A 20,939-nucleotide genomic window follows, 5' to 3' on the forward strand; every position below is an offset into this window, starting at 1 on the left:
TAAAAACAGTTATATAAACACTTACATTAACGAACGGCTACTTTAAAAAAAAAATGTTTTAAGAAGTGACCGCTGAAGACAGGGCAGAACAGAGGTGATGTGATCTGGTCTCTTCAGAACTTGGCTCTTTGTGTTATTTGCATAACAATGATAACTGTTATGGTATTAGAAACTGAAGCTACTATTAATGTCAGTAACAACACAACACACTAGATAACAATTTGACTGCAGTCTAGATTAGAGTCATATTATTGGCCCTGTGCTTTGTTACATCCCCCGGGGACCTTGTCTCAGAATCAAAGGGCTGTGTCACATGGCCAGGTTTTTCTACCAGCTTCTGCAGAGGACTTTGTATGACGAGTGCCAGATTCAGTACCTTGGGGTTTCCCCCAGCTTCCTTGGCAGTGTAGAGCATCTGCAGGGCTGACTCTGTCAGGGTTTTGGTTTGGTCTAAGACAGCCATCTGCTGTTGGCTGCTGAGGATCTTGGATGCTGTGCCGATCGCTGCCATGATCAGGGGCTCAAAGTAGCTGGCCATCTGAGATACCTGTTCAAGTGTATGGAGAATAGATTAAACACAATGGCAAGCTCAAAACAAAGATTGTGAAATAAAAGGAACAGTAGTGTGCCTTTAGTAGAGGGTTGTAAGGTGTTTTACCTTGTGTCCCAGCTGGGAGGCCTCAGAGCGAGCAGCCACAGCTACAGGATCAATCAAGTTACTGATCTCGTGGACGGAGGCAGCCATCTGCTCATGGAGAGCCTGCAATGCACACACGCACGTAAGATTCACTCTTACACCTTCATTCAAGCATAGATTCACCATCATCCTCTATGGTTATGACTGATGCCAGGAACAAAGCATTCTGAGTCACATGACAGAGTTTTCCTCTCATCGTCTTCTCTGAATCCATTCGATGATTACATACAAAGGTGGACATTGACACGATCTCTTGTACAGTACAGTGCAATACAACCGCCCTGCAATAATTACTACCTTCATTGTGGTTGTAGTAGGTGTAGAGAGGAATACACAATATTTGAGCATGGAAGTTGAGTTATGCACGCGTGTGTGTTTACCTCCATGGAGATGTCCTCTCTGGGTGTTAGGTGCTGGCTTATTGCAGCCAGAGAAGCCTGATCAACCTCACGGATGCAGCCGTTCAGCACCTCAATGGCATCGTCACATTCTCTCTGGCCGGGAGCCTTTTCTCTGCGCAAATAAATAAACACACACAGGGTCAAGGATGAATACAGTGATTAGAGGATGTTAAGAGCGACAACTAAATTATCATCTATCATGCATACATGTAACATTAAAGAGACAGAGGGAGGCAGCCCAGGCAGCCACTGTAGTAGCAGTAGCAGCAGAGTTTACCTCATGTTGGTGATGAGTTTCTTGATGGAGTCAGACACAGTCCTGGAGTGTCCGGCCAACACTGACCACTTAGGGGGGTCTTTGGGGTTGACAGCCAGAGAGCGGGCGGTCTGGATCAGGCCGGTCGAGCTCTCCAGCATTGTCTTCGCTGCTGCCACGATGGGCTCCATGGCTGCATGACCCTGAGGAAGGTGAGAGGAAATTAGTATGAAAACTAAACTATCAAGTAATTCCTGATTGAACCTTCTTGCTGTTGTATACCACACAGTAATACCTACAATTAGCCACACCAACGTAATGAGTGTTTAGGTGAGGACATACCTCAGGGCTGATCTGAGCAGGAATGCTGGCAAACTCTGGGTTGGAGGCGAAGGCAGTCAGGTTGTCCACAGCTTCAATCAGAGGACCAGTGGCAGCCTTACACTTCTCTCTGTTCTCCTGGTTAAAGGCTCCGTCCAAAGCCTGCACAGGGGACGTGACATTTTAGACATGATTACACGGACTATATCAATGTATCCCTGGGACTAAAGTAGCTTGATTACAACTTCCCAAAACACTGGACTTTTAGAACAGCAGTTTTCTAACATATCGCCCAGAGCTCTGTTATATAGCATCACAGTCATGGGAGCCACAGGTTGGAAAGGGGCTGAGGAGCTCCTGTTTACCACCATGTTTGTGATTTGCTTTCACTCAACAAAGACTATTTGATTTTCATTTAACTGATGATGAATTTCAACAGGGGACTCCAAACCTTAATGGACTTGACCAGGTTGGCAGTGGTGTTGGCCACTTCCTTGGCTGACTGGACAAACTGTCTCTTGGCAACGGGGTTGGGTGTTTTGGAGGAGGCCAGGCGGCAGGCGTTACACAGCGCAGAGGTGTGTTTGGCCACGATAGTGGCTGCAGAGAGCACCTGAGTAAAGAAACAGTACACTGGGTTGAATGAAGGATGTATTCCACCACATAAAGACAGACTGAGACGAAGACTGATGATAAAACTGGCCATTAGCTTGTTTTTGAAACAGAGAGCTCAGCATGTACCTGAGACTGTGTGCAGGCTGGGTCCACCAGGTTCTGGCAGGCCATCTGAATGGACTGATTGGCCCGGGCAAACTGAGCAGGGTCCACCAGGCCCTTCTGACCAGCTGAACTATTGGGGTCTGATATTCCCACCAGATAGGCCGCCTAGAAACATGAACAGATCACTCGTCAGTTTAGAAGAAAGTTTACACCTTCTCCGTGTACGCCATTTATCTCTAAGTGGTGTCAGACTACAGAAATAATAAAGCAACGATCTTACCTGTGCTGCTGCTTCAGTCAGACCACACAAGGCTTTGGAGCCAGCACTGACTGAATCACCAAACTCTGGCAAATTGGAGTTCTTGGCATTGTGGGAAATGCCTGCCATGGACTCACCAAGGACCTGTCAAAGGAAATCAGAGATTCATACCAGAGATGTGGTTGAGGAGCAAATGCAGTGGAAGAGCAGCAGTGATGCAGTGTTTCCACCTTAGAGTTCTCCATGACACTGTCGATGCAGTCAAAGTACGACATCTCACTGATGGCTTCCGTCGGGTTCTCCAGCATCCCCTTCACCGACTGCACACAGACACAGCGCGGTCAGAACACACACACACACAAACAAACACACAATATCTGCACATCTCTGCTGGGTGTCACATGACCTGTACTGTATACATGCTGGAATTAAGTAATTGTTTTATATTTTTCCTTAATCTAATTATTAACAATTTTCTGATTGTATTCCTGACCTGCACAGTTACAGGAAAGCATCAGTGATCGCACAAGCAATTCACATCAAACCACTGACATTCCAATAGTCCAGCTCCTACAGTGGACTCTAAAGCTCAGTTGTTAAAAAACAATAGGCTTATTATATATATAGGCTTGATTTTACTGAAGTGAAACAGTAGAGGAATGACAGATTAATAAATGGGTGGTAGTACAATGATTGTTACCTCCAGCTCTCTGAGAGCATTGTCACATTCCTTCTGACCTGGGGCCTGCTGAGTGCACATTGTGATGAGCTGGTTGATACTGTCTGTAACCGCCCTGTGGACACAAAGACTCAGAGATGTAAAAGACAGATATGCAGTAACAAAAAAAACAAAACAAAAGAAAAACCTGGCAAACAAGGAGACAGACAGAACCGATTCTTACCGAGCAGCGGCTGCCAGCTGGTTCTTGAGATTGGGGGAGCTGGGGTCAGTGGACAGGGCTTTGGCTGCCAGCAGTAGCTTGCTGGATGACATGGAGATTGTTTTCAGGTTGGACACCACCTGTGTCTGGTCCTCTTTAGACTGGAAGAAGAAGTTAACAGTTATAGGAACAACTGGTGTTTAAAAACAGCGTCCTGCACGAAATGTGTACTCATCCCCCGCTGCATATAGTCCCTAACAAATGCACTATTCAACTGTATCTCATAAACTCTCATTGATACTATCCAATCAAATCATTCAGAGGCCTCCCTTGCTGAGTGGATAAAGTGACAGTGTGGATAAAGACCTCCTATGGTTGAACGTTTCTGGCCTGTTTAAACTCTGGCTACAGCAGTATCACTGATGTACACGTGTGTCAAGTGTTCTCTCATCATACTGACCTGGGATGTTCCAGCCATGTCAACACCAGCATCCAGGAAGTTGCTGAAGTCCTGTCCAAACTTGCTGGTGGCCCTGGCCAAGTCCTGGGTGGTCCCTCTGGATGCCTGGACCACCTCATTAGCTGACTGGTTCAGACCGGCCGCTACCTCGTTGAGCTGAGCCTGAACCTCCTGGAAGCTCCGTCCACTGGATGGGAACTACAGCAGGAAGAGGAAAACACTGAGAGGTGCAAGTAGCAACATGGACGACAGAGTCCAGAGTTAGCAGAGGAGAAACGGAAATAAAATAAACGCGACAATTTGAGAAATATCTGGCTCTTTGGCAGGTAGATGCTCCACTATGTTCTTTAATGAATGATAAAGCTGGAATCTTACTGTTAGATTAAATTATCCTTTTTATATATTAATTTTTCTGTAACCTGATGGGGTAGCCCTATGATTTTGGTAATTTGCAGCTGAAAAAGCACCAAGGTGAAAACTGAGTGTAAATATTCAGAAGTCTATTTTAAATTGAATAATCTTGGCTCAACAGCATTTAATGACCTTTCAACATGTAGTAAATTTAAACAGCTGCTGAAGTGCTGTTAAAAAGAATTCAGATGACATGCAGTCTTAAAAACCTCACCTTTAAACTACATTAAGTTCAGTTTTAAATGTTAAAGCCTTTTCAGCACTGCACTACAGTCATCCTCACTCAGAAATATTCAAATAGCCTCCAATATGATCAACAACTGTGACAGGAAGAAACCTGCTTCCTGGAACACACGGAGGATCTTCACCATGAAACCCACAAAACAGCATTCATCTCAGTTCTATCTATACATAAGCAGTAATGCAATCCATCTTATCACAGACAGGTACTGCTGTACTAACTGAATCAGACAGGAGGGTCTTGCTGGCTTCGCCCACAGTGCGGATGGCGTTGTCCACATCCCTCTGGCCAGGAAGGCAATTCACACATCGGTTCAGGGCCTGAGACACTGCCTTTGCCACCTACACACAACACACACACACACACACACACAATGTTCAGAGTTGAAACAGTTGCAACAGTAGTTAGCTCACCAGTTAGACACAGTACTAGTTTTAAATGACATTATATAAATCAGTGGTTCTCCACACTCAATAAAATCTCTTCTAAAGCAAGTGATATCACTGGTACAGACGATATGTTGTTTTATTTTTCTCTCTACAACCGTCTGACGACCCCTGGAAATTATCTTGTGATCCCCTCGGGGGTCGGGACAGATGGGTTGAAAACCCTTGATCTATAGGAAATCTGATGTAACTGTCAGTCAGGACTAAACCGCTGTAGCTGTCACCTGAAAGCACTGTCGCCCCATCCCTCCCTGTCTATCTCACCTGGGCCAGCCTCTGCTGACTCTCTGCGTCCCCTGGCTTAGCGATGGCCCTCTTGGTCTCTTCGATCAGGTTGGCTGACTTATCCATGACATCACCGGCACAGTCCAGCATAGCGTTGCGTGCCGGTGAGTCGCCTGTGGTGGCGGCGACTCCTCTGGCGGCTGAGGCCAAGGACTTCAGAGCCTGGGCCACATCTCTGGCGGCCATGCCTGGATCCAACAGGAGAGAGGAGACTAAGTTCAGAATGTGGCATGACACGAATCAGATGATACATTTGTAGAATGAATGAATGAATGTAGTAGAATGAATGCACTGTAGTCAACTTGTTGCAGCAGTTTTTAGGCTACCTTCATATATTCATTTTTGAGGTTTCTTTGTGGCAAAACACATATCAGGCTGTGACAAGGTGAGTGACATTTCATTCTCTGTTGCTCTTCTTTATGTGTGTTAATGTTAAACACACCTGTGTAGTTCTCATTGCCTTGGGTGGCCTCACTCAGTAGCTGGGCGATGGCGGAGCTCACAGCCTTGGTGCTGGTACCCAGATCCTGGGAGCATTTCTCGAGCTGAGGGAAGAAACAACCTTATTCATACTGTTCTAACAATATTCCTTTAATCTGTGTCTGTGAGATGAAGCCACGTCTGTGTGTGTGTGTACATGTCTCACCGTCTCTCCTGGCAGTGGTTTGAGTTTGCCCTCCTGAGCTGAAGTCTTCGCCTCCTGCATGTCCTTCTCCAGACCTCTGACCATGGACAGAGCGTTGTCTATCTCCAACGGACCACACGCTTCCTGAGCCTGCACACACACACACACACACACACGAAAAATGCAAAAAGCCAATCTGAGAGCTGTGTCTGTTTGTGCAAAGGACTTGAAAATCATTTTCTTAGATATAACTAAAAAAAGATTCAAAGTTAGAATAAGATATAACTTTACAAGTCAAAGCCTTCCTCCAGAGAAGAGCAAGATGGCTGAAAACTATATTAGAATATTTTCTGTTTTCAATATAGATTACAATAGGGCAAATGTTTGCCCTTTCACTTTTCACATATAAAATCAAAATGTCAGTATCTCATTTTTTTAGAGGTCTAAAAACATGAAATGGAGAAGAGTCGTACCTTCTGTGAGGCGGTGCGGAGCTCAGCCAGGGCACTGGCCAGGTTCTTGGCACACTGGCTGAGCTGCATTGCTGAGGCCTGGTCACTGATGGTGGGAACAGTGGCCTTGGAGGCTGTGACCATCTTAGCACCAGGCTGGTATCGAAGAGGAAGAGACAGACATGCTGTGTTTTTGTTTTGATTTATCTCTGAATGCGTTTTCAGCTCTCCACCCACACACTGATTTCAGGTTATGTGAGGACAGTATAAAAACTAACCTGTAGAGACTTGAGGCTTGTTTGAGTTGGGTAATCCATCTGTTAACCCATCCATCATTGTTGTGCTACCATTACTATACTGTGCTGCTCTGTCAAATGTAAGATCTGTTCTGTTACTCCACTGCTGTACTACTATAGAAAGCTCTGCTTTATTGGGAAAATGTAAATGTCGTTCCCCCAGTTCACACAGTGAAAGAAGCTGACGGTGTGACAGTCACCTGCAGGAAGTTCTGGCTGGCACTGATGAGGGCCAGTTGAGCACTGGGGCTGTCAGGCTGAGACTGGCTCCCTCTGACTCCCTGAACCAGCTGAGGGATCTGCTCTGCCACCACCTGATATCACACAGACACACACGACATTATCCCACATAAAAAAAAAAAAAAGAAAAAAAAGAAAAGTAACAGTTGACTATTCATCACATGAGGTCTACGTAGAGTGTGTTGCAGTACCTTGCAGCTCTGGACGAGCTGCTGCTGTGCGGCCTGGTTTTTGTTGGACGAGGCAGCGTGCTGGGCAGCGGCTATGGTCTGAGTGGCTGCCGCCGCCGCCTGTTTGGCTGCGTTCTGACAGGAAACAGGAAACAGAAAATGTGTCAGCTTCAAACGTTCTGCTTAAACTGTATAGAACTAGTGATAGATATCATTGAAGTTGTATGATTTATGAAAGTAGCTAGAATAAAATTAGCAGCTAATAGCAGAACAAGTGTGAGTCATTCCCATAATTCTGTGTAGGCACCACAGAACACAATAAAGGGATATAATATCCCTCATTTTTCTGTAGTTCTTTGCTCTGCCTCCTTCCTCGTTACCTCCAGCTTGTTGACCAGCCGTTTCTTGATAGCGTTCTGGGCGGCAGCGTTGGTGGCCATGCGGAGACCCTCAGCAGCCTCTCGCAACTTCTGCTGCTGCTCCTCACTGTCAGGGTTTGCTGCTGCACCCTAGGGTGAAAGCCATAAAGACGATTACACATCAGATGAATAGATGAAGAATGAAGAGTTCAGTTCATTGTGTTAAGCGCAGGAGTCATGGGAGTCAAAAGCAGACCTTAGCCGCCTCCACCATCTTGGCGGTAGCATCAGCCAGCAGCTTGGCAGCTGATAGCAGCTTGCGTGAGTTCTCCAGGTCTGACTCTCCCTCTGCATCCATCTTGATGGCATTGACCAGATCAGACGTGGCCTGGGCGAGGATACGAGCCTGGCGAACCATCTCGCCTGGTGGGTTCAATGAGAGGGAAAGGGTTAAAAGGAAACAAATAAGGTGGGGATTGACGGCACGGCATGAGTGCCCTGTGATCACAAATTTGTGATCTCCTTTCACCTACCAGCGTCTCCCATTGAGCTGAAGATGTTCTCTGTGACATCCAGAATGCGGTCGGTGGCTTCTCCATGGCGCCCAATAGGATGGCCTCCACTGGCGTACTGTTTGATGTGTTGAAGCAGTTCGTTGAGGGCCTGAGTGACACCCGTGGCAGCCACTCCCACCTGCTTCAGGAGGCCCTCGTCATTGGTGGCCCCCTGTGATGCCTCTACACAGCCTTCTACCGACTTGGCCACCAGCTTGCCTGCCTCAATCAGCTGCTCCTGGCACACTGGGGAGCTGATGGTTGGAGCCACCACCTGAGTCAGGCAAAAGAAGGAGTGTATGACAACAAAACTGTTCTCCTCAGCTTACAGACAGTCACTGTCCGGCTCTGAGTAGATATATATATCTCAGGTAGTCTACTCACCCTGGTGCAGGCCACCAGCTGAGACGTGGACAGAGCACACTGAGTGGCTGCAGCGATCACCCGGTTCTGCTGGGCTGAGTCCTCTGTCTTCTGGGCCACATTCTTGGCTTTGAGCACCAGAGCTGCTGCGGCGTTAGCCACAGCTTTAGCCAGCTGCATCAGCATGTCCTGCCAACGACGAACACACAAGTCAGTCAGCGCTGAAATTAATAATATATCTCGTGATATGGCCAAGTTGAGAGGTTAAATAGTGATATCTTATATTATTTGTCACAATAGAGAGGTTCCACCACTGTGTACCAAAGGAGAGGTTCAGATTTTTACAGGTCCCATTCAGAAAACTACTAGCATAGTCATGCTATGCAAATTCCACACACGGAATGAGACACTGGTGGCAGGTATCATTCCTCCTGTCCTTCACGGCCGGTGCAGAGAGGAGGAATGATAATTTGAGAATCATATATTTGAGTAAACATCCTACATATAGAGATTATAAAAGAGATTGAAAGAGATTTTAGAATGAAGGTACAGCCAACAACCCCAACAGTGTGTAATACTGAGTTACACATATACACCTGATTCAACAAGACATGATATTGGTTATTTTATATAAAGGATTAAAGAGTTAAGAAGAATTAAATAGAAGCTACGAACCCACTCCCTACTGTATAAACTGCCTCTGGAGTCATCTGGTAGCATCTTGGATTTGAAATTGAATTATGATTGACAGGCTGAATTATGAATTTGCTGGACTGAATTATTCACTGCTACCTTGTCGACTAAGAGATCTTTTTGATTGGTCCTTCAGAATGAAGCATTTGTCTTAAGGACACGTTTGTTACCATCATTTGACAATAAGAGGAGCCTCTCCGTCTGGCATGCCTGAAAGATCCTTTACCTAGATTCTGCCAAATATAGACATGAAACAAAGGGGTAACAGTTTGCAATTTTATAATACAACCAAAGACACTGGACCTAATGCGTTTTGTGCCATTAACTTTCTGACAAGCTCGCTTCAGGGGGAAAAGTCCCTCAGGTATTATGGACAGGCAGGAAGCAGTTTCATTTTATTTGACCTTTGCAGAGCCAGATGTGGCACCTCAACAGAATCACCCCAAACCTGTCTGTACAAATGGTTACTGAGGCCCGGCAACATTACACAGTAACATCTGACAGTCATTAAACACATTACAGTATTTCCCACGAAAGTCTTTCTTTGTAGTAATACAGAGCAACAATGAAGCACCACCAAGGAAATAGTAAAAAAACAAAAAACAAAAGAATAATCAAATAAAAGCAGCACTGCATCAATAAAAGTTAAGATGGACACACCTGGAACTGTGGATCGGTGTCTGTCTCTCCTATGTGAGACAGCAGCTCTCCGCTGGCCTGACCCACATTTCCTGCAGCCTGCAGCAGGTTCTGACGAGGCTACAAAGAAAACATATCACGGATACAAACTCAAACAATGAAGAGCAGAAAAAAAAACAAAAAAAAAAAAAAAAAGATTGTGACCATATCTCCATCATCTCCCTCTAGCTTGGCCGTGTACCTCTGTGTTTGCAGGCTGAGCGGTCTTCAGCATGTCGGAGACGGCACAGGCCAGGTTCTTGGCAGCACCCAGCAGCTGCTGCCCATTACCTCCTTCGTCCTCCATGAGAGCTGCCAGCAGTTTAACACCCTTTGACATCTCTGTCAGGTTGGAGGAGATTGTGGTAACAGCACAGCCAACCGCTGTGTAGTCCGTCTCTGCTGGGTCACCTGAGGACAGGTAGAGAGAAAGGGAACTGCATTAAATCCCAGTGGGAAAACTAGTTTGGTCCCACTGATGCTAGAAACACATTCAGACAGAATGTTATTCAGGAGCATGCATGTCTCTGCATGCTCCTGAGCGTGTTAAATCAGCCTCAAAACAGCCTTATTAATACTATTATTATTATTATTACAGTGATTATGACATCATCATTATGATTCCTCCTCTACAAAAGTTGTCAGTGTGAGAGTAATGATGCAAGTCACTTATACTGAAGCTGAACCTGAATTTTGTGTTTGAACAAATATGACGAACATGAAAACATGAAGATGTTCCTGCGGTTCTACCTGCAGTGAGGTTGACCATGGAGGCGGTGCCTGCAGTGATGGCATCCACCTGGGAATGGATCTCATGTTTGGACTCATCCATCTTGTTTTTGCGCCAGGCTTGGGATGCCTTAAAAAAAAAAAAAAAAAAAGGGAGGGGAAACAAAATCCTCTGGTCACAAAGATGCAGAATAGACTGCTCAGAGCTCATGTCATATCAGCACTAAAATCAGATTCAGAAGCTCAAAGTCACAGGAGTTCAAACTCACAGCGTCTGTTCCCAGCGGGGGTAGAGTATCAAAGTCATCCAGAGAGGCCTGGGCAGCCTGGACAGCCTGCATACTGGAGTTGATGGTTCCAGTCAGGGCTTGTTGTGCTGAAGTCTGAGGACACACAAAAACACCTTGACTAATCTGACCTGCTGTTAATTTAATTTCTAAATGTCTGTGCTTTCAATATCAGTATTTCTGGACTTGGACACTGGCTATAATGTGTATTTAGCTGTTAAAGGACAAGTCTGCTCTGAGCTCAGTTTCAGTATTCTGAGAAAACTCTGAGACTTTGGACTTTTTAAAAAAAGAATAAAAGAATAAAAAGAATATGTAAAAAGAATATGTAAAAAGATTGTTGCCCTCCACCCAGGCACTAGCGATGAAAGTGGAGCTTTTAGCTATACCTGGCGCAATAAATGGATTGCAGGTTGACCTATTGTACATCATATCATACATCATTTGGAGTCACACTCAGCCATTTAAAGCCTCTGGTGGATATTTGTCTTTGTTTTACCAGTGGAGCCATGTGTCCTCGGTGCATCTGTCCACTGGTGACGTGCCACTTCGGCGGCGGCATGGAGCCCGTCTGGATGCTCTCTGGCCCTCCAGCTCCCGAGCGCATGATGGCTGGCATGGCCACCGAGCCCGTCTCCACCTTGCCTACCTTGTTGAATTGCTGCTGCAGCACTGTGGACCTGGAGTGATGGGTACAGAAAGAAATGGAAAAAGAAGAGAGAAGTGACTTGAAGGCCAAATACAGGTTTCCCCCCCCAGGAAACTGGGTAGAGGGGAAAGCCAGCGCTAATCCCTTAGACCCTCCAACACTCACTGCTGCCAACTCTTGACCTCTCTCTGGATTATAACAACTAAACTACTAGTTACTGGCAGACACACAAACACACAAACACACACACACACACACACACACTTACTTTTTGGGTGACACAGAGTCTTCCAGCATGGTCGACTCTTCATCTCCCTCCAGGCCAAAGTGGTCTTTGCTCTTTTTCTGTGAAAAGGCAGCGATGACATCAGTGGTGACCACATTGAACCATACCAAATGTCATCTAAAGGGATTCCTGATTTAAGAAGGGCTGGCCAAAAAGCAGACTAAGACACCTTATATTACAATGCACATTTTTAAGGACGCACCACACAGACACAGACAGAAAGGTCCAAACCTTGCTGTCTGTGTGGCTGCTCAATGTTGCACGGTTGTTTTTGCTATTAACATTCACAACATAGCTCCTAGATGCAATTTAACTGTTGTTTGACTGTTTTTTCTATCATAAATGAATCCAGCTCAGGTCATCTGCACCAGACAGAGGACATCTCAAGGTAAAACTTCTCTGATGGGGGACTGAGGGAGAGGAAGTTGAAGATGAAGAGGGGCGTCCATGATTGAAACATCAAGTTAGTAAACTAATACATTTTATCACAACAGTGTATAATGTTGGGTCCATATCAGTGTTGACTGTTACCTTCTTGAGGATGATGTCAATGTAACCAGCAATAAGCTGAGCTATCTGCTCTCCCTCAGTGGTCTGCACAGAGTAGTAACCATCCTGGTAGTCTCCAAAGTCCTGGAAGCAGAACAAAGAACAACCTTAGACAAGTGACGGTGTGTCTCCTGATGGGTTTTGGTGGGACAGTCTGAGTCAAAAGACCCAGGTTCATTTTTATTCTCACTCTGCCCCATGATTCACATGAATACAGGACAATTTGAAACAGTTTAGGACAGTGCCAGAAAGTCCAACCCTGTTTCTCTGACTTTCAAGGAAAATACTGACACACGAAAGCTGAACACGAGCTTAGGATTTTAAAATGGTATTTGCTCTCTAGGCAAGTTTCTGTTCAGACACGACAGGGATCACATGCAATCACAGCATACCGTGCCTCAACACAGCTGGGGCAACAGTGTGCTGTACTTAGAGGAGAGGAAAACAGGAAGAGGGTGAGTCCAGACAATCTGCAAGGGAAACTGATTTCAACTGCTAAAATCCATCATGTCATTTTTTTTTCCCCCCACATTACACAAACTGTGTTACCGTAGGTGAAGACTTAATATAAAGTCTAAATAAAGTGAGTGGTAAACAGATAACGGTCTCTGTGCAGCTCAGGGTCAATACCATGTTATATCTTTCTATGAAGAACTCACCAGGGTGAAGCTCTTGGGCGAGGCAGCCCAGCGTTTGATGTTGGTCAGGTTCCACTCCTGGATCACCTCCTTGGTCTTCTCGTCCACCCTCATCACACTCTCTTTGGTGATACCCAGAAGACGGGGCACCAGTTTGTTCTTGCCCTTCATTTTCTCCTGCAGGAGGTTTAAGGAAACGGTTGTAATGTCCTTACAGGAAATAAACCAGCAACGTTGATGCAATTTGATAAATGTCAATGACCTGCAAACTTTGCACTGAACCCAAATGCTTGTACTGTTAAAACAGTTCAAACAGTGGTCTGTGCCATAAGAACACTGCGGCTGCTTTGATGACACACTACATTTCACAGACCATGCTGACACTATCTGTAGGAAATCCTGACAGAGGTTGTTTCTCGTTAGGGGAAATTTTGGAGTTAGTCAGGATGCTGTGCAGTCTTTGTTTGTAATGTCTCTGGTCTGGTCTGGTAACCTAAACCTTACTCACTCACGATGACTGGGACTGTCAGTGCAGCCTGGGAAACTGTAGGCGGCCAACAGAAATCATTAGCTGCTCTGTTTACTAATGAGGTACAGAGGAAAAGCAAATGAAAACCTCTCCATCGTATCTTAGCCCATCACTTCCTCCTCACCTTGACAAGAAAGAAAGACACCCCGTAGGTCTTCAGAGACCTGGCCAGCTTCACGTAGCTGACTTTGGCCTCGATCTCCGTCATGTTCTGACAGTTTTTGTGTGCCTGCAGAGACAAGACAAGCGATCAGAGGAGTATTTCAACACAGTGTAGCCGGTAACTCCCTCTCTGCTCACTGCGGATGTTTTGAAACTCAGTAACATGAGTTTGTTTTCAATATTAAAAGTGGAATCAGCACCAACAGGCTCCTGCACCTCCACGGAGTCCTGTTCTTACCTGGAAGATCTTTTTCTCTCCTTTGTTCTTGATGTACTCCTTGGGAAGGAACTCCTTCAAACTGAGGAGGAAAGAGCTCAGCTAAAAAAATCAAACCAGCCTGAGGAGCTTTTCAATACGTCAAATAATAATGAATAGAACCCAAAGCAAACAGTGAGTATGAATATGAAAGGCAGTGCTCACTCTAAGAATCCAGACTTGTGCTTGGACTCGTTGTGGTCACCGAACTGAATCTGACACTGATAGCCAGCGAACTCACAGGCCTTGTCAAAGGAGACGGGATGGGATCCGTTCAGAATGTCATCACGGGCCTGGAAGGCGCACACACATACGCACACACACACACGTATACACACACACAAAAAAAAATCAAACGTCACTGAGGATAATAACTTAAAACTACTTTTATGATAACAGCATCAACAACCATCTGAGCAATACAACCAACAGCCATGGAGAACACTTGATTCTGATTGGCTGGAGGGTATGATATGAGTTAATACTGTTACCTGGCTATGGCTGCCTCCTGTTTGAAGGAGTAGTAAAGTAACATTTGTTCTAAGCTTAACAGACACAGAACCAGCACAACTGTTCCACTGACATCATCCTGACCCCATGTAGGAATGAACAAGCAGTCAAAAGCAAGTATCTGGTACATGTGACTTTGTCTGCTTCTGTATTGTGTGTTTTGTAAACACTGTCACTATCTGTGGAGTTGGATGTTGAATGAAACAAGACTGCGGCATGTTAGCTACATATAGGAGAAACAACGTGTGGTGCATTTGTGCCAAATGTCATTCATTTCTTTATTTTGTTATGTTAGTACTGATCATGTTAGAGAGGCCCTATTTGCCTTATTCTACCCTGAACTGCTCATACAGTTGTGTTACATGTGAAACCCGAGGTCACCTCTGTCATTTTATTTTTAGGTAGTAATATTAGCTTTTATTTGATGAAAAACCACATAAGGAAGAGTTTTGCTCTATCTAAATTTCTAAAATTTGACATTTGAGAAAATAGTTCTGCCTGTGAATAAAGAATTTCACCTGGCACCTTTGGTGACTGGGAAAATTACAGGGACAAAAAGGAAAGGAAGAAGCCGAAGCAAGCTTGTGAACAAAGTCAGGACAACCAGAGAGAGAGAGAGTTATCCGATCCGTGTGAGTAGTTTGCGTACCTGAACGTAGAGCAGGTTGAGCTGGACGGGGTCTCTGGAGTCCACGTTCTGGTCTGAGTAGAAGAACTTCCTCCTCAGCAGCAACATCTCTGTCTCCTCCACACCCTGTTCCCGCAACGTCCTGCCGTGGTCCAACCAGTTCACTGAGGAAAAATCACCAAACAAATGAACAGACCTAGGAATAACCACATAACCACATCTAACAAAGCTCTACAACTGGGAGATTCATCAGCTCCAGTGAAGTGTGTTTGTGGGTTTGAGGACTTGTGATGGTCATACACTCATCATCTGTGTGAAGCTTCTGCTTCAGCTTCTCCATTTTCTTGTCGTCTCTCAGCAGAGTCTTGTCTCTCTTCAGGGTGCCCGTGGTCTCCTCCTTCTTCTCCTCGCCGATGTCTCGCACCAGCGAGTACTCGTCATAGTTTGTAATGCCTGGCACGCACACACACACACACACAGACAGACAGACAGGCTGAGGTTACCACACGAGCACAGGCTGCAGACCTTTATTAGTGGCAGCTTTCATGACACACTAAAAAACCAGCAGTGTCAGAGATGTACTGATGGACAGACAAGGTAGAATGACATCAGGGTAGAGATCAGCCAATGGGCAGACAGTATTTCACCCACACATATAGAGAGTGTGTGACAGAGCTGACCTATTCTAGCACAGATGGTCATCAGCATGTCACTGACAATCTTGGAGTCGTCCACCATGACGGTCTTCACTGTGCCATCCAACATGCGGATCTTCAGAGGCCTCTGCTTCTTCTTGTACTCCAGAGTGTCCTGACAGACAGAAGACAAAAGTCCGTGTTACGTGTCTGATGTCAAAATGTCCGACACACCTTTCAGGCTTGGTTATTGGTGATAATCCCTTGAACAAACCAGAACTGATTGTGATACTTGAATTTTGTCAAATCTCCTCCAAACAAGACTTTGTATGAAGTCATAGGTTCATTTTAAAGTTTAATTCCTGGGAGTTTAATTCAGCCCTAACCTGTGACACATTAACTTTGTTAGAGATTCCTTTCTATTTAGGTAAAAATCCCTGGAACTGTTCGCGTCACCACCGTTTTCCTCTACAGGAAGCTGGTTTACACAAGACTCTGACCTTTTGCCCTTGCACAGCCAGGACACAGGATTTAAACCTGCCATCCTTCCATTTATTCTTTGTATGGGACGCTGTCATGTGCTAAAAGTTAAGTATTTGTAGCATTTAGCGGTGTGCGAGAGTGACTCACCCCATTCCTCAACATGTAGTAATCCAGGGCCTTTCCTGCCTCCAGCCAGATGCCTTTCTTTGGGTCTTCGTCAGACAGAAACAGCCCATAGTCGTTGGCTGCAGCAGGACACAGAAATACTGAGTGAGTCACTGGAAGTCTTTCATACACGTACATGTGGACGTTCAGTCCCTGTAGAGCTACTGTCTCAAGCGCTTCCCTGTCTGTTCCCTGTTCACGTTACCCAGGTCAGTGGATCAGAGGATGATCAAAGCCTCTGTCAACAGATACGTCTGCATTGAACACATTTCAAACTGTGACCACTTCTCTGTTGAGGCTAAAGCAGCAGAAGTGGACCAATTTAATATCCTAGAGAGCAGAAACAAAGTCAGCCTCAGCTCTGTTTTTCTAAATGCAAAACGACTTACAGGTTGGAACAAGCAAAGCACAGAGCTGCTGTCGAAACAGCTTACGTAATAAGACATAGCTCTGCAAGCACGGCAGCTGATGTATCGGAGAAGCAGAGGGACATTCTCACTTTACTCTGCAGAACCCCTGTAATCAGCTAGATAAAAGGCAGCTAGGCAACTGTTCATCTCCTGCATTCCACTCCCTGGTGTTGTTTTGTGCTAATTACCTTCTCCAAGCAGGTTATGTTTTCACCCGTGCCTGTTTGTCGGTTCATTTGTTTGTTTATTTGTCAGCAGGATGACGCGAAATGTACTGAACTGATTTGCACCAAACTCGGTGGGGGAGATGGGTAATGAGCCAGAGTGTAGATCCAGGTGAGGGGGTGGATTCAGGGTTTTATTTTAAATCACTTTCCTTAGTATTGTGAAATAGGGGAATTTTTCTGAATTTTCATCAGTATTTGGAGTTCACAGGGGTCAGCACTCTACTGAGTGCCATTCTAGGTCTTTAGGAAATTCAGCTTTGGTATCACATTTGTTTTAAACAGAAGACACTGCACGTTTCCCCCAGGAAGCTGGTAGAAGGAGGTGGTGAGGAAAAAACAGTGCGACAGGAAACCAGACTACAGTGTGCGATTTGAAGAGAGTCCATTTGTGTTTTAGCTGACATGTTTTATTTCAGTTTGTACGGGCAGCTCCTGATGTGTCTGTGTGATACAGACAGAGAGGCAGAGCTGATCGGATCTCTCTGATCAGATCGATTGATCAAATCAGCACGGACATACTGACATTACAATCCTGCCGTTCTGAGGGATGTTGTATAAAGGAAGTTTAGCGGTGATCTGGTTCAGCTTCGCCTCAAGCTTAAAGTGTAAGTCTGGTGTTTTTCTAGACTTTTCTGTAATACTGTACAACTGAGAACCTGTCGAGAGCCTCCCCATGATGCACTGGGGTTTTATTTTTAAACAATGACCAGGACAAACACTTGTTCTCTCTTAGACAGGTTGGAAATGTCATTTATTCACATCACAGATAGTGATCAAAGACACTAAAGCTTAAGGGGTTACATTAGTACATATAGTATCTACATGTGTAGGCTCCAGGGTTATGCAGCAGCTGACGTGTGCTTCGCCAAAAATGTAAACACATGTCGGAGGTATGGCAGTGACTGAGATACCACATGGAGATTGCAAGAAATGTGACTGGCTGCTTGTGTTCTCTCCTACAAGTTTCTATAGAGATTGTTGAGAGTGAAGACAGTATTAAGGTAGACTCTCTGTTATGAATATGTGTGTGTGTGTGGGGACAGAAAGACTCACGCTGGCCGAGCTGTGCCTCAGGAACTCTCTCCCTGATGATTCGGCAGGCGTCGTACACCATGGTGGAGGGCTCAAACTGCATGGTCTTCACCACGTTCCCCACGCCGATCTTCAGTGACAGGGCCACCATGATTGCTGCTCTGCGCCTCCACCCGACTCACACCTGCATAACGCCCAGTAAAACAGTTAAGTCAGCTGTACAGTTCTATGTCAATCCAAACCCAAAAGAGGAGGAAAAACTGTTAACCGACCCTCAGAATCAATACATTCGGTTTGTGAGCTTTAGAGGTGCTGGTAGCTTCATTTTATTAACTCTGGACAGCATCAGGGAAGCGCCCCCCACCCCCTCCCTCCAGTGTTCGTGCTGAGCTAAGCTAAACAGCTGCATTCACTAGTTTCATGTTTCTGTACAAACAGCAGGGTGGTGTGGATGCGTTCATCTAACTAAATCTGAGACCAATTTCCCAAAATGACAAACTATTCCTTTAACTTTAGAGCTGACATGGATGAGAAGTCCTGTGGATGACATCTACAACAGCTATTATTACTATTACTATTACTATTATTATTATTATGGCACTGTGCTTGGTGCACAGTGAAGTTCGGTTAAGGGAAGTATATCGCACCTTATTTGTTCCACCTTCTTGCAAACATGTTGTTACTGAGCGGACTTCCAAATTTTTTGTCACAAATGTCAGTAAATTGTCAGTAAAGAGTGCGAAGACGTGTTTAAAATGAGGAACACGAGTTATATTTACACACACAAAAGAAACCAGACAACTGCGAGAAACCCAGTTCAGACAGGGAACTGAGTTGCGGTCCATGCTTGTTTCATCCGCAAGATGAGTCCTATTAAACCACATTGACATCCAGTTGGTCAGCTAAACAGAATGCCCAACTAACCTCTGTTCTCTGCTGACGCACTCCTGTCATCATTTAAGAGTATACTGGTTAATAAATTAGAAACTATGACTGACTTACATGTATTTGAAAACTGCATTTAAGTACAGTTCACCTACTTGTATTTATCTTGAGTATTTCTGTATCTGCTACTTTCTACTTCTACTTCTACTTCACTATATTACAACATATGAGAGCGACTCATGGACCAGGATACATCACAGACACATGTCCTCATCGATCACATTACACACATTATTGACAGGAGGTCAAAGTGAACCGCACTGAGCAGGACAAAGCTGCGCTCACATTGAAAATGACCACTGACAGGACATTTTAATCTGATTTTATGTCTCATCCACTGCAGCACTAGAAATGGCTGCACGTTTGGACATGTTTGTTTGTGTGTGTGTTGCTTTTGCCCGCTAGGATGTGGTCTCACATTCTGCAAACCACAATGTAATGAAAACCTAACACAAATGAGGAAAATGGGAATCAGTTCCACTCCAGTGGCAGCACAAACAAACCACTAAGTCTGTGACACAAACCTGAGAGAATTTGTCTTTATTAACATAACCAGTTGTGACGACGACAAGATGGACGACCATATTAAGTGTCTTGGAACAGGAATCAAGTTACCTCTGCTCTGCTAGGAGATCACCTGCGAGCCTATGATCCCTTTTAATTAGTCAACTGCATCAAGACTTCGCTGACCTTTACAGCAATTTATATTGCAAAATAACACAACAGCTGCAACAGTTTTTAGAAAAGCAGGTGGAAAATGAGTCAAGATCCTGGTGGGAGTGATGAGTGACTGCGCGTTGTGACTCGGAGAAAGAAACAGAGAGTGAGTTGTTTGGAGTGACAGCATGGAGGGAGAAAACAGCGTGGCATGTGTTGGCCTCAGAGCTCAGGGGGATTGAATGTCACAACACAGACGCCCTGACACCCTAAGTCTCACATCCTGCTGACACTGTATCACTATCAGTTCCTCCTCCTTTTTCTGGCTCCCTCCTTGATGACAGGCGGATGTAGCTGGGGGCACGTGTAGCAGCGGAGAGGATCAGAACTCAGGATGCAGCTATCAACATGAATGCTGGGTATTGTAGTACCAGATAAAAAAAAAAATTTAAAAATCGAGAGACTTTCCTAGAAAATAAGCATGTAAACTTCCTCTTTCTCACAAATACTGAGCGTATTCCCCTCTTCAAAACACAAGCTCCACAACAGTAACTGTCAGCTTGTTCTCAAATGCATTATTTTACTTCATCAAGGTCAAAACAAGCTGAGTGATTTGCACTCTGAGCCTGCTGTTTGCTGCTCAGTTTCAATTCACTAATACCCACGTTACTGTATTTAAACAAGGTGAAACAAGGTGAGAGCAGTAAATACCTGATGTAAACCAATGTTTGAGTGACAGCCCTCCTGCCCAGTCAGATGATCAACTCTGCGTTTCTTCTCCCTGTTTGAAGAAGAAGAAGAAAAGACACAGACCAATCATTATAATTCATCCAGAAAACTTTCCAAAGCACAACACAACACTCAAAGACCCCCTCAGCAATTTCAAGCAAATGTAAGCAATCCCCACATTGTTTGATCAAGTTAACAACTGTGATGTCTCTTCTCATTATTGCTGCCAGCGAAACTTGCCGTTGCGAAACACCTCTAAAGCTCAGTGAGTAACATATGTTGCATCTGGTTTGTTTAGTCTGTGCAGAAGGCAAAGTGTGAAAATGACCAGTTGTTGTTCAGAGAGCATTCAGGCCCAGTAAACACACAGGTGTGTGCTTTCCTCAATCGTGTCCAATCAATTCAGTTAGACACAGGCGGACAATCAAAAGCAAACACCGGAGCTCAATTTAGACTTTGATACACGTCTATAAAAAATAATAAACTAAATTTTAATTAAAAGGAGACCTCATCATTCTGCGTCTGTCTATTTGTATCTGTACATTTTCACTGAATAAAGTTTAGATAAAGTTTTCAGTCATCCACACCCAAAAAAAAAAAAAAAAAAAAAGGCAGACTTCTCCCC

At 44.8% G+C, this 20,939-nt stretch overlaps 1 protein-coding gene across 3 annotated transcripts in view; it reads right to left on the reverse strand.

Moving 5' to 3' along the window:
* The window catches only part of tln1 (talin 1), a 46,321-nt gene that overhangs the window by 15,647 nt on the left and 9,735 nt on the right, over positions 1-20,939 (reverse strand). For 2 of the 3 annotated variants that reach the window (XM_041059661.1, XM_041059662.1), the window contains exons 2-41: positions 20,297-20,366; positions 18,005-18,167; positions 16,297-16,394; positions 15,712-15,841; positions 15,332-15,484; positions 15,053-15,195; positions 14,059-14,186; positions 13,876-13,936; positions 13,600-13,704; positions 12,968-13,123; positions 12,291-12,392; positions 11,742-11,818; positions 11,324-11,504; positions 10,807-10,920; positions 10,559-10,667; positions 10,011-10,219; positions 9,791-9,889; positions 8,459-8,626; positions 8,054-8,348; positions 7,777-7,943; positions 7,542-7,670; positions 7,183-7,296; positions 6,952-7,065; positions 6,477-6,611; positions 6,025-6,153; positions 5,821-5,923; positions 5,358-5,566; positions 4,869-4,988; positions 3,996-4,193; positions 3,557-3,696; positions 3,355-3,448; positions 2,885-2,974; positions 2,676-2,798; positions 2,417-2,560; positions 2,127-2,288; positions 1,697-1,837; positions 1,376-1,557; positions 1,078-1,210; positions 659-760; positions 374-547 (exon numbers count right to left, since the gene is read on the reverse strand). In XM_041059661.1, the coding sequence (XP_040915595.1) occupies positions 374-547; positions 659-760; positions 1,078-1,210; positions 1,376-1,557; positions 1,697-1,837; positions 2,127-2,288; positions 2,417-2,560; positions 2,676-2,798; positions 2,885-2,974; positions 3,355-3,448; positions 3,557-3,696; positions 3,996-4,193; positions 4,869-4,988; positions 5,358-5,566; positions 5,821-5,923; positions 6,025-6,153; positions 6,477-6,611; positions 6,952-7,065; positions 7,183-7,296; positions 7,542-7,670; positions 7,777-7,943; positions 8,054-8,348; positions 8,459-8,626; positions 9,791-9,889; positions 10,011-10,219; positions 10,559-10,667; positions 10,807-10,920; positions 11,324-11,504; positions 11,742-11,818; positions 12,291-12,392; positions 12,968-13,123; positions 13,600-13,704; positions 13,876-13,936; positions 14,059-14,186; positions 15,053-15,195; positions 15,332-15,484; positions 15,712-15,841; positions 16,297-16,394; positions 18,005-18,134 (5,361 nt within the window). In that variant the 5' untranslated portion in view covers positions 18,135-18,167; positions 20,297-20,366. The remainder of the gene's footprint in view (positions 1-373; positions 548-658; positions 761-1,077; positions 1,211-1,375; positions 1,558-1,696; positions 1,838-2,126; positions 2,289-2,416; positions 2,561-2,675; positions 2,799-2,884; positions 2,975-3,354; positions 3,449-3,556; positions 3,697-3,995; positions 4,194-4,868; positions 4,989-5,357; positions 5,567-5,820; positions 5,924-6,024; positions 6,154-6,476; positions 6,612-6,951; positions 7,066-7,182; positions 7,297-7,541; positions 7,671-7,776; positions 7,944-8,053; positions 8,349-8,458; positions 8,627-9,790; positions 9,890-10,010; positions 10,220-10,558; positions 10,668-10,806; positions 10,921-11,323; positions 11,505-11,741; positions 11,819-12,290; positions 12,393-12,967; positions 13,124-13,599; positions 13,705-13,875; positions 13,937-14,058; positions 14,187-15,052; positions 15,196-15,331; positions 15,485-15,711; positions 15,842-16,296; positions 16,395-18,004; positions 18,168-20,296; positions 20,367-20,939) is intronic. The other variant, XM_041059663.1, reaches the window with a different exon arrangement.

The sequence above is a fragment of the Toxotes jaculatrix genome, chromosome 16 (assembly GCF_017976425.1).
Source record: "Toxotes jaculatrix isolate fToxJac2 chromosome 16, fToxJac2.pri, whole genome shotgun sequence".
Taxonomy (NCBI): Eukaryota; Metazoa; Chordata; class Actinopteri; family Toxotidae; genus Toxotes; species Toxotes jaculatrix.